The sequence below is a fragment of the Stenella coeruleoalba genome, assembly GCF_951394435.1.
Source record: "Stenella coeruleoalba genome assembly, chromosome: 10".
Taxonomy (NCBI): domain Eukaryota; kingdom Metazoa; phylum Chordata; class Mammalia; order Artiodactyla; family Delphinidae; genus Stenella; species Stenella coeruleoalba.
The window spans coordinates 84,411,355-84,437,527 of record NC_137156.1 but is presented as its reverse complement, the minus strand read 5'-3'; the positions used below and the strand labels follow the sequence as shown (position 1 = coordinate 84,437,527).

Genomic DNA, 26,173 nt, shown 5'->3' with positions numbered 1-26,173 from the left:
TGTCATCCTTTTCCCTTGAAAGTAAATGACCCTAACTGGCCAATACTATTTTAATGTTTATTCATAGTCATTCTCTGCCCCAAGTATTATAAATTTGTTGCAAAGTGTTCTATTGGCTGAGGTGCCAATATTCTAAATTTAGGTGGTGTGATTATGCAGGCTTAGTAATACCACAGAGCAAAGCTGACCCTGAAATAATACCTTTTCATCATTGGTGAAAAACTTCAAATGCAAAAAAATAGAACAAAAATATACCCAGTCCTTTTGATGGAGAAGGGATTGTTACAGTATTGGTGTGTCTGTGAATACTATCTCCAGCTGTTTGGGACAGACTCACTCAAGAGGAACAAGGTGGCCACATCTCACTGAGGTGCCCAGGTAGACTATATGGGGACTGTACTAGATTCCAAATTAAACAGGAAAATCATCTTTAGGATTTCTGTGTGCTCTTCCCTAAACCAAGTTTCAAATCACCAGTTATAAAAATAAAATGTATGTTTTGAAAAACATGGTTTTTAGAACCAGTTAATATTTAGGAACATATCACAATAAAGGTACCGAAGTAAATATAGCATTCCTGTCTGTCTATTTTATCCTAATCTCACATACAACCTTAACCACCGGGCTTAATAAATCTTCTCTGCCTCAAATCTTCTTCCCATGGAAGCAAGTTAAGCTTCCCAGAAGGAAAACCTATCCTACAAACAACAGCTACACATGCTCCCACCAGTGGCGACAACACCTTTCCCATCTGCCCTTGACCATGTGGGAAAATAGGGGAATGTGTGTGAATGAGTCAGCAAGTTACCCCACTCTGGGGAGGGGGCGGGGAGGGCCCAGGCCACAGATGCCTTCCTGAAATTGCTCAATAACCCACAATTTTCTTATAGAAAGACATGATTCTACCACTGCCTTCCCTAAACCTACAACTCACTATGGTTGGATTTAAAATATTTGTTCCCACACGACCCAGGATTTTTTCCTTTTGAAAGTTACCACTCCGTGGGCACTTCAATTAAAGAACACAGCTACTGAAATTCGAATGCTTTGAAGATTTCTTTCATAAAGGGTCGAATTAAAAACACACCATTGCCTGTGGATGTCAATGTTAATGAAAGGTCGAAGTGGTGTGTGGGAGAAGAGGCTTCTTTTCCTTTCTGCACCAACGCTGACATTGTCACATCAGTGTAGACAGGAAGCGTGTGATCTGGGGGCTGAAACACAGGACTGGGAGTCAGGAGTTCTACATGGGTCATTTGTTTGTGGTGTGCGTCTTTGGTGAAATCAATCTCAGGTTTTACTGTTTAATCCTAGATGACTTGGACCTCTCCCTTGTGCCAAAAAGTAATTCAAAATGCAGCCAAAAATCATTCCTAAACTAAACATAAGGGAAGTATGCTCAGACCTGAATGACCTCAGTGCAACAACAGTGAGATGAGCAAGAGGACAATTCGAGTAAGATGATCCTGGAGGAAAGAAAGGATAACAAAAATAACAAGGCCCATCTCCATGTTTAGTCCAGGGGTAGATTTATGAAGACAAGTATACATCTCTGACTCACTTGACATTAGGAAAACACTTAAGACCAAGTTATAAACACTTATGGGGAAGATTAATGTCTGCATTTCTTCTTCTACGATTCATATATTACCTTACAATTACCTTAAACCAGTCCTATGTGTCTTCCTGAGCAACTATAAAGGTCAAGCCTACTGTTAACTCTTTACACACATTACCTTTCATCTTCACAGCACCCTTCCAAGGTAGCTATTGCTCCATTTTACAGAGGAGGGAACCCAGGTTCAGAGAGGTTGGCGAACTTGTCCAAAGTCACACAGCTAATGAGTGACAGCACCAAGATCTGCACATTTAACTCAGACATTCAGTGCCTCAAAATCACCTCCTCCATGAGGTCATTCTTAAAGACCCACCCAATAAAGCCCCTTCTTTCCCAGTCACACTCTATCAATAACATTCTATTTAGTTTTCATAGCACCAAAACTTATCTTGTTCATCTATTTAGTTCATTATTAGCTATGCCCCCACCTCCAAGACAGGAGCACCATACTAGCAGGAACCTAGTCTGTCTGGTTCTACTTTTGATTCCCTACAGCTGGCGAAAAGCTGTCACACGATAGGCACTTAATAAATAAGTGTTGTAAGGAGGGAAAGGAGGAAGGGAAGGAAGAGAAGAAAAACAAACAAATCCAGGTCCTTCTGACCCCAAAGTGATACTGCCTTTGCTGAAAGTGAGTGAGGGATGTTTTAGAAATGACTTAGGGAAGACAACAGGAGCTCACGACTTTGAGGTACCATTTATATCTTTGTGTGCCTTTCTCTCACCGGTATCACCACTCTCCAAAGCACTGCATCCCTCTCAGCCTGCCCTGGTTCAACTTCTGTGTAAACACTCCAAAGGTGTACGTCTTTATTCTTCATGATGTGCAAGAAAGGTCACGGAAGAAAAGACGCAGCAAAGAAAGAAGGAGGCCATGTTTAAGACCCAACCTAGGGCTTCCCTGGTGGCGCAGTGGTTGGGAGTCCGCCTGCCGATGCAGGGAACATGGGTTCGTGCCCCGGTCCGGGAAGATCCCACATGCCGCGCAGCGGCTGGGCCCGTGAGCCATGGCCGCTGAGCCTGCGCGTCCGGAGCCTGTGCTCCGCAACGGGAGAGGCCACAACAGTGAGAGGCCCGCGTACCACCAAAAAAAAAAAAAAAGACCCAACCTAGAGAAACGAGGAGCGTGGTCCTCCTCCCCAAGTCCTCAGGAACAGAAAGAGGTGTGCGAGTTTCAACAGAGATCCCAGACCTGCCTGCAGGTCCTCTCACCCTCAGCCCTCAGCTGCCTCAGGAAAGATGCAGACTTCATGGCTCGCTTTAATTCCTTGCCCTCAAGTACACAGTGTTCACCAGACTCATAAAATCCTCCTTATAAACTTCACATTTGTCTTTACAATTTCAAAAGCCTGTGGTGACTACATTAACTATCTTTGACCCATCTTCTGGACTATTTTCTTCAAATAATGCATATTTGGAGATGAGTCAAACATATTTTTATAATTTAGTTTGATGAGATGGACCTAACAGCAAAGTACGTTTCATACGTAAAACACACACACAAAATAAATGAAACTCTTGCTTACTGTCCTTGAAAAATGACAAAAAAACATTTAGCCAGAGTTTTTTCCCCCCCTATTATTTATCCTAATACTGCCAGTTCTGAAACAAAGCAGTTGGAAGCAGAAATTTAGTAACTTTGATTTGTCCCAAGATACATTTTTTTACACTGAGGTCCTATTCCTGACAGTAAGCACATGTGACCTGTTCTAAAAAAAGGATATTTTCCACTTCTTGCACAACTGGAGCAGATATAAACATCAGCCTGTGCAAACTGCCCTGCAGAACTCAAAAGGGAATTAAAAACACACACACATACATACACTTAAATAATTCTATAAATAGCAGTACTCAGGAAAAGGAAATCTCCAATAACACACAAAACCAACACTTAGAATTCCACTTTAATCAAGTTTTCCATCTAATCATATCACACAAGCAATTTGCATAATAAGATCTGAACACCTGCCAGGTTAAGGCACCCCAATCTTGTCTATTTTGCTTCAGATACGTAATTCTGTACATGCTTTATTGTTGTTATAAGGAGGGGGAAAATTGCAATCATGGTAAAGTAGAAGAGAAGGAACTGATATTACCTACTAACATGTGCTAGGCACCCTGCAAAGCACTTTTACATGTGTTTTCTCACTTTTAAAACTTCACCAACCCTAAGAGGACGGTTCTACTGATCCCACTTTACAGGTAAAGAAATCGAGACTCCAACAGGCTAAGCATCTTGTCTTGAACGCAGACACGGGTGTTAAGTGGCAAAGCCATGGGCACAGCACTTAAGCACAGCTACTTCTGAACCTGTCCACATGCATCCAGTCTCCGCCACCCCAGGTGCCCAAAGACCACAAGGAAGAGCTGGGATTCTGGTTAGAAATATAAAAGGCAATCAGAAATCCTAAAAGTCTGTTTTAAGCTTATGCCTTCCAAGGCGTCTAACATTTTATTTAATGTTATAAAGAAATATATTTGAGTATTGCTCGACCTTCAAGGCCAAATCGAATATGCTTATTCAGTGACAAAATTGAGCCTCAATTTCCCTTCCTCTATTAAATTCCCATTGCTGATGCCCACGCCCCACGGTGATCACACTCCATCCTGTTTGGCTGGCTGGATCTACATGTTCTCTTTCCCTCACCCCACTGAGGCAAGTTTTGGAGAAGGTGCAGCATGATTCCCCATGGGCAGGCCCCGCGCCTTGCACGTGGCAGCACAGACCAGCGCATGAGAGCACGGGCCCAGAGCCAGATCCAGGCCCATCTACTTACTACGCCTTAGTTTTCTTCTCTGTAAAATGAGAATAATAAAAATACATACACCAAAGGTTGAAGTGAGAATTAACTGCGTTAATTCAAGTAAAATATTCAGAATCATTCCTGGCATGTAGTAAGCACTGCATAAGTTTTACCTGTTTTCAAAATTATAATTAACACTATTTTTCTCATTTATTATTATCATTTTATGTGGGTTTTGCAAGATAAAGTTAACACACATAAAAACACTTAGAACAGAGGCTGGCACACAGTGTGGCCTCAGTTAACGTTAGTTGGGTTTATTGGTATTCATTTGCATGTACGCAACACATATATGTTGCATATGAATTTGTATGTATGTGCTGACACCACAACTGTTTTTTTTTTAAACCAGCAGAAAGAAACTGTCAAGGACTCGATCAAAATTATAAAATGTGAAAGATTTATCTGCAGCACCTCATTAGGAGGAAAGCAAAAAGGGTTTTACCAAACGTGGGGTAATTTTATGGCATAAAAACACTGGCCTTAGAGAAGAAAGCCAGAGTCAACCAAACGCGAACCCTTTCTGGAAGGTCAGGACTCTCTGCTAAGTACTAAAGAAATAACAACAAGAACAACATCTGCTAACATTTACGGAGCACTTACCATGTGCCCAGCACCATGCTAATACTTTTCCATAGCCAATATCACAGTTAATGTCCTTAAGACTCCTACTAGGAGGCAGGCCCCCCCACTTGCCAGATGAAGAAACTGAGGTTAAAGGTCACCCAGCCTCCCCAAGGTCACCCAGCTTGTTAGGGACAGACAGAAATGCCAGAACAATGCTCTTAATCTCCAAGCAAAGTAGCTCCCTGCAGATTGGACAGATAAAAAAATCAAGAAAACTTTCAGAAATCAATAAAAGATGGACAGTTGTCTTGCCAAGAATGGATTATCATTTCATAAACGAAAGGGTATGTTTAGTAGGAAGACAGGAGGGAAAAATCTCAGAATAAGTCCAAGAAATGACAGTAGCCTTGCATAGAAATACGTGTGTGTGAGCGTGCATGTGACACAACAGCTTTTTTCTTTATCATTTCGACACAAACCTGTGACTGCTTCACACACACCTCTTTGAATCAGCATTTGAGAAACACTGCTGTATCTCGTCCTGCCATTATAAACCTAATACTTTCATTCCCATTTCTTATTTGTGGGAAGTTAAATAACCATTATCTAAACCGTTATTAAAACTTTGAGTAGAGGAGAAACTGGAATTAGATTAAGCCAATTCTGAAGTCTGCCCAGGAAAAGGGCATTAGCAGCTACAAAATCACAGAATTTAGCACCGCGTAAATGAAACAAAAGAACCATGAACCTGAAAGATGCTACCATAGTTTTTAATGCTTTTTTTTCAGGACCCAAAGCCCGACAGAGTCCCTTCCCTGCTAGGAGCCCATTCAACAGTTCCACATCTGACCCTGACCCGACTGTGCCAACGTGTGAACTCTGGGTTCACCCCCTCATATTCGGCACTCTTCCTCTGCCACCCACCATTCAGGGCTCATTCCCAGGAGAACACACAAATGTTTCAAAAACCTTTGGGGAGGAACCAAACTGCAAACAGTTCTTCATGAGAACCTTTTCTCATAGTGTGTGTCTTCCACCGTACGACACAGCTTTGCCCGTCCCTGTGAACAACACGGGGTTCCCATCATGTAAATCCATCAGCTTCACACTCCTAAAGGCCAGGAGGTCTGGGTTAGGAATGAAACTGTCTCTCCTCATCAAACACCTGCACATCTGAGCTTAGCCCAAATGAAGAATATAAAACTCCTCTTTGGACAGACCCTGGTGGATACCTATTTTAAAAGAAACCAGAACCAAACCCCCCATCCTGAGTGGGATGCAAAGGGACAAAGCAACACATATTCAAACGACAAAACACTATTGGGCCAGGCATTGTCCTAGGCCAGTCAACCTGCAACAGGGGTGAGTCTGTCCCCCGTGGACATTGGTGGTGTCTGCAGACAAATTTGGTTGTCACAGCTGAGGGAGGGGAGCTACTGGCCTCTAGCAGGTGGAGGCCTGGGATGCTGTTAAATATCCTGCAATGCCCAGGATAGCCCCACATCAAAGAGCTATCCGGTCCAAAGTGTCAACAGCACTGAGGTTGAGAAACTCTGTTCTAGGCTCTGGGGACACCACAGTAAACAAGGAAGAGACAGAAGTCCCTGCCCCCTTGGACCCTGCAGTCTAGTGTGGAGAAACATATCATAAATGTAACACATTAGAAAAGTATAAACTATGTTATAATGTAAGTACTATGGAAAAAAACAGAGCAGGGCGAGGAAGACTGAGAGTTTGGAGGGAGAGCCACTGCATAGAGCGTGGTCAAGTAGGCTCGGTGGGAATGACATTTAAAGGAAGATGTGAAGTTGGTTGGGGAAGGAACGAATGCTATTGCTCTCTGGACAAAGACAGAAAGAGGGGTCAGCAAGTACAACATACAAAGGCCCAGAGGTGGAAGGGTCTGGAGTATTCCGGGAATGGTGAGGACACTGGCTGGAGCAGAGGGAGCCAGGAGAGTGGCAGCAGGAGATACAGTGAGAGCAGACAGGAAGCTTTCCCATACAATCTGCCTGGTACCATTTTAAGGGTCTCGAGTTTTACTGATATTAGGAGCTACTGGAGTGTTTTGAGGGTTCTGAGGAGAGAATGACATGATGTAACACATTTTAACACGGGGTTTCTCAACCTCAGCAGTGACAATTTGGGGTCAGATAATTCTTCATTGTGGGGCTGTCCTGTGTACTCGAGAATGTTTAGCAGCATCTCTGGCCTCTACTTAGTAGAGGCCAGTAGCAACCCCCATCCATTGTGGCAACCAAAAATGTCTCCAGACATTGCCAAATGACACCTGGGGGGCAAATCACTCCTAGGTTGAACACCAGTTTTAACAGGAACATTTTGGCTCCTGTGTGAAAAAACCACTGAAAGCGGGTAAGGACGAAGGCAGGAGACCAGGTAAGGGACAGTCACCCAGGTGAGGGCGGGTGGCAGTTTGAACCAAAGTGGAGGCAGAGGAGTTGGTGACAAGTGGGCAGATTCTAGACATATTTTCAACTCCAAGAGACAATCCAGAAAATAAAACTGAGAGACAAAATAGTTGCAGCAGTCTTCACCTTCCAATTTCAACTTTTTCTAAGCAAAATTAAAAAAAGGGAGGTGCCCCGGCAAAGACTTAACGACAAAAAGCCACGAGGAGGCCCTGAACGTGCAGCCCTTGTAGAGTCATACAACAGATGTTGATGACAGTACATTAGACAACTGTGGAAAACAGTACTATACGGAAATTTTGCCAACCCCATATATTTATTCACAGATTTTATTTCACTGGTTTATTTCAAAGAGCATGTGTCTGCTCCACAGACAAGTTTTACAGCGTTTTTAATTTAGCCTTCCTCTGCACACCAGTTCTGTCCCGCACCTGTTTCCAGCTTCAACGTGTGAAGCCAGAGCTTCCCACATCCCCGAATTTTTCTTTACACGTGCAAGCTAGCTCCTGAGGACGTTCAACCCTTTTTCTTCTTCTTTTTTTTTTTTTTTGCCGACTCTGAAAAAGAACAGGCCCCAAATCCTCCAACGTGAGTTTCATGACATTCACTTGGGTTTTTCCAGATGGTATTTTCCTCGCTCTCTCAAACTCATTTATATTATTTATCAGCTACCATCAAAAAGGTTCCAAACAGTCCGGTTATTTCTTTCAGGACCACACACACACACACACACACACACACACACACACACACACACACACACCCTCATTCTGGCCATGTAAGCATTTGCTTATAGAAGCAAAAGCAGAGACTGCTCGGTAAAACACTGGTCCCTTCAGCCGAATGCAGATAAAGCCCCAATGAGCATAACCAACAATACCCTTTACACACTATTACTCCACACCCCCAACCCCCAATGCACACAATCTAGGCTCACACACAAAACAGCCATTATGAAGAGAAACCATCAACTAAAGGCTGGTTTTAGGCAACTAACTGCACAGGAGGTTTCCTTCCAATCTCTGTTAAGCATCTGCCAAGAGGCTGCTTCAGCCACCCAGTCAGTGGGTGCGCTGTTCCCACATTTTCTTCCCCGAAGTGGATTCAGACTCTCACACAGCCCCGAAAGAAGCAAACCTGGCTACACTTTCCACTAGATCAAGTACCAGAGCCATGTGCCCCAGCAGCTAAGATCACACCACCTCACTCCTGATTCAGCTGTCTCTCTTGATTCACCCTGATTTCTGGACCCTCCTCCCCTCGGCCAGCCAGGGCCCTTCACCCAGGCCCTACCCACCGAGAGGGGCGGGAAGGAAGGTCTGAGAAGGGTGCAGAAGCACTGCAGAACCTTCCAGTTTCAGCCTCATCTTACCTCACACTGAGAGAGGTGGAACTAAACCCTCTCTACTCACGGCCTCAAATGACCATCTCCCTCTTAGTAAACATTGGAAATGTCCTGAGTAGCCACAGGGCAGAGAAAAAGGAAGACACCCAACCCGTTCCGATGGACGAGTGGGAACGGAGCCAGCATAGGAAGTGGGCACTAGGGGTGGGCGCCAGAACAGCAGATGTCTTCATTCCTCTCCCAAAAAGTTTTTTAAATCCCCAGAGAATTAAACACTTGTCGCTGCCCAACAGGGGACACTCCCCAAACCCTCCATCTGAAAGCTTCTTCCCCTCCAGGGAAGGCCTGCATTTGAACGGAACCCTATAGCCCGAGGAGTTCAAGCTGGACGAGGAGACACGCCCCCCCGCTCCCGCCACCCCCCTCCGGCTGCTCGCCACCCCCCGCCCCTCCCGCGCTGGGGTGCAGCGGCCGGGAAGGTGAGGGGCGGGCCTTGGGAAACCTCACCTGGAGGCCGCCTGGGGCGGGTTTTCCCAGAGGGGTGGTCGGACTCCTAAGAGGCAACAACACAGGAACTAATTGCTTCCCTCTAACATCGCGCTCGATCCACCCCAAGCTCTCCCTCTCCAAGTGTTCAGCCCACTGGGATATTCAGGAAAAGGATTCACTCGAAACTCTTTTTCCTCCTTCCCATCCGGACAGCGTCCGGGCCCGGCGCTCCTCCTCCCCCACCTCCGCGCCGCGGCACTCCCCAGCCCCCAACAGCTCTCAGCAGCTGGTATCCCCAACCGAGGGTCCCCTCGTCCGCGCGGCCCGTCCCGGGCTGCCCGCCGCGCCCCCAAAGTGCGCCTGGGCGGAGAACCCCGTTAGCGCACCGGCCCAGCGGTCACGGCCCCCAACTGCGGGGGATCAGTTCGCCCTCTGCCCCGGGGCAAGGGCACGGGGTCCTTGTCCCAGAGCCCCGGCGAGCGGCTTTCCTCGCCCCAGGGTGGGAGGCGCGGGGTTCCCTAGCCGCCGGCCGCGCCTCCCTCCAGCTGTCACCACTCACCTGCTCTTCAGAGGTTGACTCTTGAGTTCGTAATAGGTTTTGGGCTCTTCGTGAAACTCCTCCCCGACTTCGAAATCCGGCACGATCCCCGATTCCGACTGCATGGCTCCCGCTTCCCGTCCTCCCACTGCTCCAAAGTGAGAAGCGAGCCTGGGGCCGGAGGGGAGGTGGCGGGGCCTGGGTCCCCCGAGCGGTGCGCCCCCGCGCAGTGCAGAGCTCAGCCCGCTGGCCCGCGGCGGCCGCCAACCCAGGCGCCCGGAGTTTACACTCGCACCCAGGCGGGAGGGGCGGCTGCCCGGCGCCGCCTGGGATCTGTAGTCCCTGCCGGGCGGGGTACTCCCGGCTTGCCAGGAAAGCCGCTGCCCCTAAAACTACAATTCCCAGAAGGCCAAGCGAGGGCAGAGGCAACGTGGTAGACACCGCTAGTGCAACTCCTGTTTGGATTCATTGTCAATGTCAGCAGCTCCTGTCCCTCCTCTCTCGCCACTTGCTTCAACGGTACAGACGTGGCTATTTAATATTAATAAGAACGGACTCAGCCCTGCTCTCCTACCATCACTCCTCCTCCCAGCTCACACATTCGCGAGGGCACGCCAAGTCCTTATTTTTTTAAAAAAAGGGTTTTGACACTGAAAAGTTTCAGCCTTCAAGCCTCCCTTAAAATAAGACTTTCTGTCAGGCTACATGCTTCCCAGCGCTGCTGCGACAAATCCACTTGTCCTCGGTTTGGAACTGAGTGGAGGAACTTTCCTTCACTTTGTAAGTAAAACAGTACTGTAGCAAGTGTTCTTGTGCGTTCCTTTTCCGTAACTAACTCAATCTGGGCTTTTACAATACTGTTCAGCCATCTGGATGACTCTCCCCTTTATCCAATTAGCCACTTCTAATCTAAAGCGGTACTTGAAAGGTGCGGTTAATTTTAAAACGCACGAAGTTACAAAACAGCGTCGTCACTGTCTGCTTTTAATTTCTCAGTTGGCTGGGAGTTCAAATGAGATTGTCCTGACATTTCAGACGTGCAGTTGTGGGGATCGTGAAATGTACAAGCGTCAACCCCCCACCCCCACCCCACCTTCCCGGCACTCATTTAGGTAACAGATTAACAGGCTCTGTTATGGCTCGTTTGAACTTCCAGTCTTTCCCTCTGATTAGTTTCAGTAGAGTGTTTTCCTCCTTTTAAAAGTGTTTTGAGGCATCAGGGAGGAAGTAGAGAGTTAGAGGGTGGCTTTTAAAGTTCTAAGACCCACAGTTGAAATCCCGAGTCCTTCTCTAAAGTGCTGTGTAATCGTCAGCTTGTCACTTGATTCCTAGAAGCCTTAATTTCTTCATCTGTAAAGGAGGAGATTGGCAAACTTGTTTTTTGAAGCTGTTGCAAGGTCAAATGCAAGAGAGTGATTTGTAATCTATAAAAATGCTGCTCAATGGTCAGTTTTATTTATTAGATCTTGAAGATATACCTTTCAGACTAACACTTCATCTGTGAGTTTGTCCTTTCAAAAGTAATAAATTAAATGATCACCCTGGGAGAAAACTCTAAGGAGGCTAGACTAATAATGGGCACCTCCCAGGAGTTGGCTGTTTGCTAGTTTGCCTCACATGAGGCATTTTTAAGTTCACATTAGGTCCATACCATTAAAATATGACAGAACATGAACCTTCCTAAGAAAAATAGGCTTTTTGTGCTCATGAATATGGGATCCCAGATTCCATGATAGAGACTGCTGGAAATTAGATGTTAAAAGTTTAAAAAAAAAAAAAGTGTTATTCTCTGCCAGAAGGGAGAGGAAATGTAAAACATGCAGGAAACATTGAGTCTAGACTCCTAGTCTCATCTTGTTTCTCAACTGTAGGTGGTTGGAATGTGGTAGAAGGGGTTGATTATCATAATAAGTTTGGGGTATTACAGGCATTTAAGGGGTATGGGCCAGAGATGCTATACATCTTGCACAATGACAAACTGTCTTGTCCAAATATCATTGGTACCCGCGTTGAGAAACACTGGAGTCTTCTTAATCTTCTAGTTCACCAGAAGCCTTTTAATGTGAGGAAAGCTATGGACCCTCTCCCCAGAAAATGTAGATGAAAACAAGATTCTTGTGCATAATTTTGGTCTGTTGACCTTTAAAGGCTATCAAGGACTTCAGTTAGAACTGTAGTTTATAACCTCTTTAGAACTATAATGAAACAGTCCATTTTGTCATTATATCCAATAGTGACTGCTAGACCTAAGGGACCAAACCCAAAGGGGAAAAAACTGTCAGAAAAGCTAACACACCTGAACTTAGCTCCAACTAAGTAAGCTTGCCCATAGGTACACAGAGAAAGCTGTTATTTTTTCCCCTACACCTTTTCTTCTGATCTCATCCTACTCTTGGTTCGTCCTACTCTTCCATTACCTATAGTAGGGTTACTGATGGCAGTGCCATCGCTACCCAGTGGGAATGGATATGTGACTAGTCCTGAGCCACCAGTGGGTCCATTTTCCTAGCATGGTGATTCCTTTAGGGATGGACACAGTACCCTAACATGACTAGAAGTCCTCCTTGGGACTTTTCTTCTAGGGCAACTGGGGAAGACTGTCTGATTCTTGGAAGCACAGTGCTGGATGGAAGGAACGCTAGAGCTTATTACTTATGGCCCCAAAGGGAAGCTGATCAAAAACGAGAGAGAATGAGACAAGATCAACAATCAAAGAGAAGCGGAAACAAGCAAAACTGAGAAATAGAAAACAACAATAACATTGTTTCAGCTCCCTGTTCCAACCATACCTGAAACCAGATATCCTTGGACTTTTCAGATATATGAACCAAAAATTTTTTTTCTTTTTAGTGGAACTGTTTTGGTTTACGCTTCTGTCACTTGCAACCAAAAGAGCTTTGAGTAATTACCTTAAAAACCTTTTACTCCATTTAATGGACAGTTTTCTGTGGACTTCCATACCATTAATTCATGTAACAAAAAGTTGGGGATGGCCCCCTGGCAGATGACCCCTGTAATCCCTCTTCATTAGTGAATTAAACCCTAGGAGTAGATGCCTCTTCTTTTAAAAAGGTGATGAAGATTAATAGCTCCATACATTTCAACCAAGGACCATGCCTGTTAAAAGCACCAAGGCAATGGCTAGAGACTGTAATTATTGTCATTAATAATATGACCTATATTTATGTAATACTTTACTTTTTATACACATTTGTCACATGGACCTCTTACTGGAGCACTTAAAAATCCAGCAAGGGGAAAGAAATCATAAAGATCAGAGCAGAAATAAATGAAATAGAAACAAAGAAAACTATAGCAAAGATCAATACAACTAAAAGCTGGTTCTTTGAGAAGATAAACAAAGTTGATAAACCTTTAGCCAGACTCATCAAGAAAAAGAGAGAGAGGACTCAAATCAATAAAATTAGAAGTGAAACAGGAGAAGTTGCAACGGACACCACAGAAATACAAAGCATCATAAGAGACTACTACAAGCAACTCTATGCCAATAAAATGGACAACCTGGAAGAAATGGACAAATTCTTAGAAAGGTATAACCTTCCAAGACTGATCCAGGAAGAAACAGAAATATGAAAAGACCGATCACAAGCACTGAAATTGAAACTGTGATTAAAAATCTTCCAACAAACAAAAGTCCAGGACCAGATGGCTTCACAGATGAATTCCATCAAACATTCAGAGAAGAACTAACACCCATCCTTCTCGAACTCTTCCAAAAAATTGCAGAGGAAGGAACACTCCCAAACTCATTCTACAAGGCCACAATCACCCTCCTACCAAAACCAGACAAAGATACTACAGAAAAAGAAAATTACAGACCAATATCACTGATGAATATAGAGCAAAAATCTTCAACAAAATACTAGCAAACAGAATCCAACAACACATTAAAAGGATACCATGATCAAGTGGGATTTATCCCAGGTTTGCAATGATTCTTCAATATATGCAACTCAATCAATGGGATACACCATATTAACAAACTGAAGAATAAAAACCATATGATCATCTCAATAGATGCAGAAAAACTTTTGACAAAATACAATACCCATTTATGATAAAAACTCTCCAGAAAGTGGGCATAGAGGGAATCTACCTCAACATAATAAAGGCCATATACAACAAACCCACAGCAAATATTCTCAATGGTGAAAAACTGAAAGCATTTCCTCTAAGATCAGGAACAAGACAAGGATGTCCACTCTTGCCACTATTATTCAACATAGTTTTGGAAATCCTAGCCACAGCAATCAGAGAAGAAAAAGAAATAAACAGAACACAAATTGGGAAAGAAGAAGTAAAACTAACAATGTTTGCAGATGACATGGTACTATACATACAGAATCCTAAAGATGACACCAGAAAACTACTAGAGCTAATCAATGAATTTGGTAAAGCTGCAGGATACAAAATTAATGCATAGAAATCTCTTGCATTTCTATACACTAACAATGAAAGATCAGAAAGAGAAATTAAGGAAACCATCCCATTCACCATCGCAACAAAAAGAATAAAATACCTAGAAGTAAACCTACCTAAGGAGGTAAAAGAACTGTACTCAGAACACTATAAGACACTGATGAAAGAAATCAAAGATGACACAAACAGATGGAGAAATATACCATGTTCTTGGATTGACAGAATCAATATTGTGAAAATGACTATACTACCCAAAGCGATCTACAGATTCAATGAAATCCCTATCAAATTACCAGTAGCATTTTTACAGAACTAGAACAAAAAAATCTTAAAATCTGTATGGAGACACAAAAGACTTTGAAGAGCCAAAGCAGTCTTGAGGGAAAAAAATGGAGCTGGAGGAATCAGACTCCTGTACTTCAGATTCTACTACAAAGCTACAGTAATCAAGACAATATGGTACTGGCACAAAAACAGAAATATAGATCAATGGAACAGGATCGAAAGCCCAGAGATAAACCCTCGCACCTATGGTCAACTAATCTATAACAAAGGAAGCAAGGATATACAATGGAGAAAAGACAGTCTCTTCAATAAGTGGTGCTGGGAAAACTGAACAGCTACATGTAAAAGAATGAAATTAGAACACTCCCTAACACCATATACAAAAATAAACTCAAAATGTATTAAAGATCTAAATGTAAGACAGGACACTATAAAACTCTTAGAGGAAGACATAGGAAGAACACTCTTTGACATAAATCACAGCAAGATCTTTTTTGATCCACTTCCTAGAGTAACGGAAATAAAAACAAAAATAAACAAATGGGACCTAATGAAACTTAAAATCTTTTGCACACCACAGGAAACTACAAACAAGACGAAAAGACAACCCTCAGAATGGGAGAAAATATTTGCAAACAAATCAACGGACAAAGGATTAATCTCCAAAATATGTAAACAGCTCATGTAGCTCAATTAAAAAAACAAACAACCCAATCCAAAAATGGGCAGAAGACCTAAATAGACATTTCTCCAAAGAAGACATACCAGATGGCCAAGAAGCATGTGAAAAGCTGCTCAACATCACTAATTATTAGAGAAATGCAAATTAAAACTACAATGAGGTATCACCTCACACCGGTTAGAATGGCCATCATCAAAAAGTCTACAAACAATAAATGCTGGAGAGGGTATGGAGAAAAGGGAACCCTCTTGCACTGTTGGTAGGAATGTAAATTGATACAGCCACTATGCAGAACAGTATGGAGGTTCCTTAAAAAACTAAAAATAGAATTACCATATGACCCAGCAATCCCACTACTGGGCATATACCCAGAGAAAACCATAATTCAAAACGATACATGCACCCCAATGTTCATTGCAGCACTATTTACAATAGCCAGGTCATGGAAGCAACCTAAATGCCCATCAATAGACAAATGGATAAAGAAGAAGTGGTACATATATACAATGGAATATTACTCAGCCATAGAAAGGAACGAAACTGGGTCATTTTTAGAGACATGGATGGATCTAGAGACTGTCATACAGAGGAAGTAAATCAGAAAGAGAAAAACAAATGTCGTACATTAACGCATAGATGTGGAATCTAGAAAAATGGTACAGATGAACCAGTTTGCAAGGCAGAAATAGAGACACAGATGTAGAGAACAAATATATGGACACCAAGGGGGGAAAGTGGTGGGAGTTGGTGGTGGTGGGATGAATTGGGAGATTGGGATTGACATATATACACTAATATGTATAAAACAGATAACTATTAAAAACCTGCTGTATAATAAATTAATTTAATTAAATTTTTTAAAAATCCAGCAAAGATAAATAGGCAAGGGTCCCCATTTTAATATGCATTGAACATGCACTGCTTATGAACATGGCATTGTGTTAGGTACCCAGACTACAAGAATGTGTTTGACTTCCTTCCTGCCCTCAAGTGGCTTGAAGTCCAGGAGTTGAGTCAAGGTTTGCAACACAATGAGAAACCATACCCAAGGCAGCAAATGCTGGGCAGTGATAACCGGTGTGTGATTTATACTTTTATATTCATTTATCTTAACAACTATTTATGGAGCACCTATTCTGTGCCAGCCACATTATGTGCTAGATACAGGGGAAATAGCAATGATGAGCCACCTGTATTCCCTGTACTCAGGACGTGGTCCCTGCCTTTTTAGGAATAGGAATGAAAATGATTTCATGGATAAATAAAGTGATAGACAGGTAAATACTACAAGTGTCTGAAAAAGGAGCAACCACTGAGGGCAAGAAAGAGATGAGTTCTTGGAGGAGAAAAGAAAGGAAGAAAGAAAGAAAGTGGAAGGAAGGAAGGGGGGCAGGAAGGGAGGGAGGGAGGAAGGAAGAGAGAGAAAGAAAAAGAAAGAAGGAAAGAAAGAAAGGAAGGAAGAAAGGAAGGAAAGAAGAAATCTAAGGTATAAAATATGAAAACTACCACCAATTCACAGAAAAAAAATGAGAGAGAAATATGTTAATAATACCACAAGGATTCAGTAAGACAAACCCAGATATTGAGAAATTCTACAAGACATTGAGAAATCTTCAAAAAACAAATAGCATGAAATAAAGGGGAAGGAGGAACTGGTACAGGCTTTTAAAGATTTAAAAGACAGATATGTGAATTACATCTTGATTTTAAAAATGATCTGGAAAAAAAAAGACATATCACTGAAATACATTTTGCAGACTTTATCTGAGTTCTGATTTGAGAAAATAATGAAAATATTTATTATTAATAATAAATTTTATTATTATTTAATTTTTATTTTATTTATTTATTTTATTTATTTATTTAATTTTAATTTTATTTATTTAATATTTATTTTATTATTATTTAATATTTATTATTAATAAATAATCCAATGCAAAATTTGTGAAGCTTGGATATGAAGCTGATTGCAATGGAGCAATTGAAGAGTCACCAGGGTTAAGAGCTGGGCAATGGGTCTGGGGAGAGTTTTACCTTGTTAAGAACTGTTAAAGAAAAGATTATTCTGACACTTATTGAAGAACAGTAAGCCCAACTTTATTCAGGGGGACTATCGCCATAGGTGTAGGAACTATTGCAATGGGTGGGGTTTTGCAGTAGAGGAAAGATATTGGGCTCAACTTCAAATACAACAAGGAAAGGTGGGGGTTTATATCCAAGAAACAGAATCTGTATTGGGGTGCGGAATGTGGTCAGTGGGTAGAAGATTACTAAAAGTGTAGTGTAATTCTTGGCTTAAACTGACCTAACAGGATTCTTGCTGAAGGCAGGCTCGGGTAATCAGATATTTCCTGGGGGATGGCGGGGATGAAAAAGGTGATCAGATATTGAGGGTGGGAGGTGCTGGTTAAACTGACTTGACAGGATTCTTGCTAAAACTGGTCAATGCAAGTGGAAGTCCAAAAGTCAAGGCCTGGCTGGGAAGAGGATTCAGAGGAGACTGACTAAAATTTCGTCAAGGAGAGATTCAAAGCAAAGAAGTGGCTTTTATAGGGAATACAGCCAACATTTTGTAACAACTTTAAATGGAATATAATCTATAAAATATCGAATCACTACGTTGTACTTTTAAAATTAATACTGTATAAATCTACTTCAATTTTTAAAATTAGAAAAAAATTTTAAAAATTTTTTAAGAAGAAGTGTCTTTTATAGCTCATGAGGCCCAAAGCCAGGCTGTGGCAGCAGGTGACTGTCACCCCACAGTTATCAAGGCAATGGAGGAAGAGTGGTTTGACCCTCGTCTGGACTTTGACTCTAAACCCAATGCAGAGCTATCAGTGAAAGTCATGCTTTCATTCTTGTTCCAAGTTATCTTCGGCCACAGGAACTGAAGTAAGAAGGAGAACACCAAACATTCCATAAGATAATATAGCAGAAAGAGGAGATATACACTCCAAAGTGGGCATTTCTGCTTCTCTGAATTCCTATAAACAGCTACCAAAGTGAGGTTACTGGCTTGTATGTAAAATATTTAAAACATATTTTTCTTATAGAAAAGTAATAATTTTTTTCATTAGAAAATACAGATAAGTAACAGGGAAAGAATTTTAAACACCCATAATACCACTATCCAGAGATATTTGTACCTAGGTATATATATATATATGATATATAAATATATATATCATATATATAATTTCAATAAATATTCAGAAGGAGATCATACTAAATATACCACTTCATCACCTACTTTTCCCTTTCATGTAGTATTATAAGTGGCTTTCCTTGTCTATAACATCATGTTAATGTTTTTAAAATATACTTTCCATTCAGTAAATTTACTAGAACTTATTTTTCTAATTTCTGTATTGCTGGACCTTTAGATTGTTTTCCATTTTTCACTATTACAGGTAATTTCGCTCCTAACCTAGTAACTAAATCTTTGCTCCCATCCACAATAATCGCCTAGAAATTGAATTGCTAGGCCAAAAAGCAGGCATGCTTTTGAAATTTTTTCAAGAGGGCTCTTTCTAGAATACAAATCTCATCTTGTCCTTTCCCTAGTTTAAAATTTTAGGATCCCCATTGCTCCAGAATAAAGACCAGGCCCTTTAACGTTGGATACCCAGCTCTCCGTGTCCTGGATCTTCCTACCCCTCTGGACCTCCTCTGAGATCACTCCTTGACTTCCATATTAAGTAGCTCCAGTGACCCCAAACTGCTGAAGCTCCTGGAATATGCCAGTCCATTTCTCTCTGTCTGGAGCACCTTTCTCTCCTCTTTTGCCTACACACTTCTTTAGCCTTTAAGACTGAGCTCAGACGTTATCTCCAGGAAGCCTTGCTCTACCCTGCCAACCTTCATCAAGTTCCCTGTTGGTTTAAGGGCCCCATCCCTAAGTTTCCTAGATACACTATCTCCAGTACCCTGTATTGTAATTTTCTGCTTAACCTTCTGTACACAGCTCCCACCACCCCACAACCCTACTCCCATCACCACCACACACACACAGCCAACGCACCCCTCTCCCTGCCCAGACTGTGAGCTCCCAGAGGGCTGCAACCATGCCCACAACGGATGTTTAAGAACTGTCTATTGAATAAATGAATGGGTTAGCCATCAAGTAAAAGAAAGTATGTTTTTTTAGCAAACTCACATTGTTTCTTTTTGTAATGAGAGCAAGGATATTGCAAGTGAAAATGAATTTTTAGAAGGTTTTCCACAGTGTCCATTTGTACATGGGCAAATACTGATGGAACAAAAGAACTAATTTCTTCTCCATCACTAATGCTCTATCCTAGTCTGAACTGATTTATCAGAGCAGAATTTAGCCTGTATCCCAGTAGCATTCCTGATAAGGAAGCTGCGATCTCTTCATTAGAGCAACAAGTGGACACATTCAGACTTGCTAGTGGGAGATCTGGAAAAATATCATGCTGGAAAATAACCGAATGAATCATTTAGCACTTATTAAAGGAACTAAAACCAAAATAAGCCAAGATACATGCACATTTCCTGTTGTGAAGGTGGCTGGGGTAAACCTCAAGGGATTTGACGTTCCCAACCATGTTAGCACAAAATAGTGTCAGAAAGTTTTAAAAGACAAGGACTCATTTGTCAGGTTGCAGATGAAAATATATTCATCTTTATTTCCCCCTAGAACCCAGTGAGGAGTAAAGACTCAATGCACTGCTGTTGAATTGGTTTGCCAAGGTAGTATGCTAAAATATCAAGCCCCAGGGATCGAAGTCAAGTAGCTGGAAAAATAGAAAACTTCTGGCCTAGGAGCAAAAAGGAGGGGCGGTCCCCAAGGACTTGTTTCTTAGTGATGAACTAGAGTGGACCACAAAGGAATTAATACTTGTAAAACACATAGACCAGTGAATGGCATATGACACACTCCACACAAGACTTTTGTGAAATAAGTAAAATAAATAAATCTTTATTTCTTTATTCATTTAAAAAATATCTGTGTAGTACTTACTCTGTGCCACTCACATACTGAGAAAGACTAGTTGACTGATTCACTAAAGGTTTCCAGAGTTTGTTCAATTTAAGCAAAAATAGGTTTAAAGGTATAGTAATAGTCTGACCTCCTTTTCTGCATCAGAAGGGCCTACTGGCTGGCTCTATTCTCTAGCTCCACCACTAACCAGCTGTGTGACCTTAAGTAAGATACCTAAATCACCCAAATCTCAATTTCCTTTTATGTAAAAATGGGGTGATAGAACCAAATTGGTGTTAGTGAGAATTAAATAAGGAAATCAGTATAATGCACTTTGCTTTATATTGTCTGGAACTCGTAAGAACTCTTGGCTAATTTTATATTATTATTACTGTGGATTGTTGCTATTCTTGTTTCTGTTCCTCTTTTGACCACACCTTAAATTAGCCTTTAGGTATCCACTGATCTATGTTTGAGGCACAAAAGAGAACAGAGCACTTTGTTTCCAATGTCAATTCTCTCTTTTTTTTTTAAAGATCTTTTCTTGCAATTATGTAATAAATTACAGTTTGGAAAAGTACACAAAACATAAATGTATTCTTTTTTCTTTTTTTTTTTCTTTTTTTTTTTTTTTGCGGTACGCGGGCCTCTCACTGTTGTGGCCTCTCCCGTTGCGGAGCACAGGCTCCGGACGTGCAGGCTCAGCGGCCATGGCTCACGGGCCCAGCCGCTCCGCGGCATGTGGGATCTTCCCGGACCGGGGCACGAACCCGTGTCCCCTACATCGACAGGCGGACTCTCAACCACTGCACCACCAGGGAAGCCCATAAATGTATTCTTTTATAAATAATAATCTTTGTCCACTTACAACTTCTTCCCTCAAAGACGTAACCACTTTTACAGTAATCATTTCTTCTTTTCTTCTTCTATAGTTTTAACACCTAAATATGCCACCCTAAGCAATATAGTTTATTCTTGCCTATTTGGGAGGTTTAGATAAATGAAATTATGCTAACCAGCTTCCAAGATGGCCCCCAGTGAGCCTGGTCTCCTGGTGATCTCTCCCTACATTGAATCAGGACTGGTTTGTGTGACCAAACTCTAAGGCTATCAAAAAAGTTTACTGCAACTTCTGCGTACTTTCAGATTGTTCAATCTGAGGGGACCATGAGGAAACTAGAAGAGGCCCATGTGGACAGGAACTGAGGTCTCCCACCAACAGCCAGCACCAACTAGCCAGCCTTATGATTGAACCGCCTTAGAAATGGATCCCCCAGCCCAAGCCAAGCCTTCAGGTGACTGTAGCCCCAAAGGGCATTTGGCTACAACTTCATGAGCACCCCTGAGCCAGAAACACTCCAATCCACTCCCAAATCTCTGACCCACAAAAACCATGAGCAATGATAAATAATTTCTGTTGTATTAAACCAAAAAGCTTTGGAGTAATTTGTTATGCAGCAATAGATAAATAATCAGAAATTACACAACGTGAATTCCCTTGTATCTTGATTCTTCTACTCAAAATCCTTTTAAAGATACATCTGTATGATACTGTGTTTCTATTACTGTATGGATACGTTTTGCTTTGACTTCTATAAACATTTTTGCCTGGGTCGGGGGTCAGGGGGAGGTTGGGGGGAGGATTCTTAACCTGCAGGGCTTGAGAAGGGATACCTTTTGATTTGGAGGCAGTTTTCTGCCTTTATGGGAGGGGAGGATAAATAGCATTTGACACCTTTGAGACCAAGTTTACCATTAGTATTTTAGTAATCCAGATATCTTGAATAACCAAAAAACAAGAAGTTTTTGGAATGATCCTTATCTCTTTTCACTGTAAACATAGTCATTCTGAGTGACAGCCTTACTTGTCCTTCATATCACCAGAGAAGTAGACAGTAGACTTCTCTGCCTCTCTAATAGACTAGAGGAAAGGATGTGGTGGAGACATACACCCTCCTGGGATATATTTCCCTCTGACTGACAATTAAAGCAAACACACTTTCAACCTGCTACAGACTCAGAAAATCAAGTTTTCTTAATAAAATCAAGTTTTCTAAAATATTAATTAAATATTTAAGCTGTTTGATCAAGCAGGAATCTTGAGTACCTTCAATCCACAGCCACCTGGGATGGCTCAGCCCTTTGTACTCTGCTACCATTTCAGTAGGACACACAAATAACTAAGAAATGGGGACTGCAAATCAGTTACCTGGGGAAAAAGTAAGAATACGAATTCCATTTCTAGGAATCTATACTACAGAAATACTCTCACAAAGATGTGAAGATGTATATACAAGAATTTTTTTGCAATGTTTTTCATTATTCTGGAAAACTGGGTCTATGGCACAGAGGCTATAGTTAAATTATTATGCATTCTTACAGCTGAACTCTATGCAAGTGAGACAGTGAGAATGAGCTCTATGGGCAGACATAGAAAGATGTACAAAATAAATTTTACATGAAAAAAAGCACATTGCAAACAATATATGTCAATTCTATTTTCATTTAAGAAACAAACTTTGCATTGTCTGTGTGTGTGTGTCTGTGTGTGTGTGTGTGTGTGTGTGTGTGTGTGTGATGGTGTATATAAATTAAACCATTAACGGCTATTATTGGGGCCAAAGGAGGAATTATAAAGAAATTTCACTCTCAAAATCACACATTTTGTAATGTCTTATTTTGTAACAACATACATACATGGCTTTTGAAAGTAAAGGGGAAAATGGTTATTTTAAAATTTGCCATTTGGGTCAGTAACAAGAATGGCAATGATTACGATGAGAAAAAGTGATAAATTATAGATTTAACCCTTAGGACTCGCTTTAGTGCTTGACATAGGACCTTCTTGTATCCACACTTCCCAATTATTTCTACAATTAATCAAAGAGCTGTGAAAACCAGACAGCATAAAAAAGCTGAGCCGTAAATGACTAAAGTATGTATTTCCTTTATCATACTCCCTTTTTAAAATTTTCACGAGCAATATATATTCATTTTAGAAGACTTGGAAAAGACTACAATAAACAAAAAGAAAAAATTATCTGTAATTGAACCACCAGAGAGAAATACACTTAGTATTTTCCTGGACAGCTGTCCAAATTTATTACTAATGTTACTACACACACACAAACACACACACACACACGCACACACACTATGCTCTTCTTTTGTAACCAATTTTTCTTTACATAGTATATTTTGAACAGTCTTTTATATTAAAAATATACTCATCATAATTATTAAGCCTACACAGTATTCCATTACATCAAGAGTATATAAAGTGGTTTTCATAACAACTCCTGGATTTAGAGGTAAATTTTTACTGAGTTTGCAAATACCCAAAACATTTAAGAGAAATTGTATGGACAGTGCATGCACATTTTTCTAGAGAGGGAGGCCACATTTCTTCTCAGATTCTCCAAGGATTAACTAATAATTAAAGAAGGGAAAAAAAAGAGTTGAGTCACCCTATGATATAGCTGTACAAGAGATGTTATGACTATCTAATCAATGCCTTCTTGATCGTTTTGTTTGTATCCAGTTTTCACTGTTATAAACAGTGCCGTAAGTAAATTTAGGAGTTTTCAATTCCGATGCTCAGGAAAACATGAAAGGTATGGAGTACTGCGATATTATTGAGACTCTTTGTGTTGAAAAACAGGTGAATGTGCTGCAGTTCAAACATCTATGCAGAAGACATTTTCTTAGAGTCATCAAAGTAGAGATTAGAAACTCCCAGACACTGGAACCCGACAAGCTCAATTACGCAAAGTCTGTCACTGGCTGCCGAACCTAAGACAGTGATCAGCAGAATAAAAGCAGAAAATTCAGAATAGGAAATGAGAGAGAAGAAGACAGGAACAGCTCAGCCATAAAAGAAAAAAGAATGAAATAATGCCATTTGTAGCAACATGGAGGGACCTAGGGATTATCATACTAAGTGAAGTAAGTCAGAAAAAGAAAGACAAATGTATGATATTGCTTATATATGGAATCTTAAAAAAGAACACATATGAATTCATTTACAAAACAGAAATAGATTCACAGAGAGAGAAAACAAACTTATGGTTACCAAAGTGGAAAGGGAGGGGGGATAAACTAGGAGTTTGGGATTAACATATACATACTAATATATAAAAGAGATAACCAACAAGGACCTACTATATTCCACAGGGAAATATACTCAATATCATATCTTGTAATAAGGTATAAGGGAAAAGAATCTGAATCACTTTTCTGTATACCTGAAACTAATACAACACTGTAAACCAACTATACTTCAAAAAACAAAAAAAAAAAGGAAGAAAAGAAAAGAAAATGGGAAAAAAAGATAGGAACAGGATGGGGAAAAAGAAGGACATTAGTGTAGTGAACATCAGTTTTTTGATTGAGTCAGCCTTCCTTCCTTTTTTCCTTCTTCTCTTAAGAGCACCTCCCTTCCCCTTTGGGGAACTGCCCCACCTCCATCACATGTGGTATTGGTACATCTGTCAATCAACAGTACCCAACTCCCTCTGGTCAAAGGAGTGAACTGCTGACCCAAGCTACACCAAAAAGCTTCTCTCATCCAGAAAGCTGAATCTCCTACAGAAACCCCAGGAGGGAAGACCACTGGAGCTGAGTCATCTGATAGCAGTACCCTACAAAATCAACCCATGGGTTCCTGCTACAGAGATCTCCCAAGGACCCCTGGTTCCTGCCCTTCCCCAGACATGATTGTTCAACTCTTCCTTCTGGTCTCCAAGTCCCACAATATTATTCCAGTTAGTTCCTTCTTTTTGCTTTACTTGGTGAGAGTCAGTGTCTATTGCTGGCAACAACAAAAACACAAGTCCTAATACAGTTAGAACTAGACTCATAGGTAGAATGAGAACATACGGCCCACCCCTTGATTTTTGTTGTTGTTTAAAACACACACACACACACACACACACACACACACCAGGTCCAATAATGCCAAGATATCTGGCTAAGGTCTCACAACTGCTGGTGACAGAGGCAGGACCAGGCACAGATCTGTGCTCAATAGAATATAAAAATCTTAAGAACAGAAACAGGATCTTGTTTCATGGTGAGAACCCCATCCTTAAAACAGTGGTGTGCACAACCTAGGTATTCAACAAATGATTGCTGTTACCGTTGTGTAGTCATTTTTTTTGTTTCCTGGCTTAAAAATAAGGAAACGTGTCCAGGATACACTGTTAAATAAAAAAGGCACTTCACAAAATGCTATGTATTGTGTGATCTTACTTTCATAAACTTAAAATGTACTTTAATATTTATAATTGCATTGTGTAAAAAAAATGATCTGGAATTAGGTTCCCCATCCTAACTGTTAAGAGTGGTCATCTCTGGCAGAAGAAAAGAAGTAAGCAATTTTTTTATGTTTCAGTGTAATGTGAATTTTTTTGCAGTTTAAATATATCACTTTTGTGATAAGAAAATAATTGTTTAAATTAAGGAAAGGGAATGAAGGGAAAGAAAGAGAGAAAAAAGGATGAAAAAGATATAAAGGAGGGAAGTAAAAAGGAGGAAGCAGAAGGGGATGAGAAGGCAGAAGGACAGTGACACTCCCTGTGGCACTCTTCCATGGATTCCTTGGTGATCCTCAGGACAGTTCACCAGTATTCCATTTTCCTTCTTCCAGGCACATGGTAAGACTGAACTTCCCATACCCTTGAAGTTAGACTTGGCCATGTGTCTTGGTTTGGCCAAAAAAATGTGAATGAAAGCAAGTCATGTCACATCCCGGCAGAAGCCTTTAATGGTCAGTGATCTGTCACATTTTCTTCCCTTATCTACAGTAATCACTGATGGTAGAGACTCCTTATGGCCTGGGTCCCCGAGTGAGGATGACAAGAAACACAGCCTCCCGCCAGCTCCGACCCATGATGGACATGGAGCATAAGTGAGAAATAAAGTTTTATTTAAGTCACTGAGATTTAGGGATATGTATTTTTATAACCTCAGCATATCATGGGGTATATCTATCCCAGAGCTAGATACCACTGTCTCAAAAGATCTCTGT

At 41.3% G+C, this 26,173-nt stretch overlaps 1 protein-coding gene across 9 annotated transcripts in view; it reads right to left on the bottom strand.

Moving 5' to 3' along the window:
• MITF (melanocyte inducing transcription factor) overlaps positions 1–26,173 on the bottom strand; it is a 346,270-nt gene that overhangs the window by 213,854 nt on the left and 106,243 nt on the right. For 4 of the 9 annotated variants that reach the window (XM_079934782.1, XM_079934790.1, XM_079934793.1 and 1 more), the window contains exon 1: positions 9,812–10,048. The exons of the other annotated variants lie outside the window; for them this stretch is intronic. In XM_079934782.1, the coding sequence (XP_079790908.1) occupies positions 9,812–9,915 (104 nt within the window). In that variant the 5' untranslated portion in view covers positions 9,916–10,048. Of the gene's footprint in view, positions 1–9,811; positions 10,049–26,173 lie in introns of those variants that run through there. 9 annotated transcript variants of the gene reach the window in all.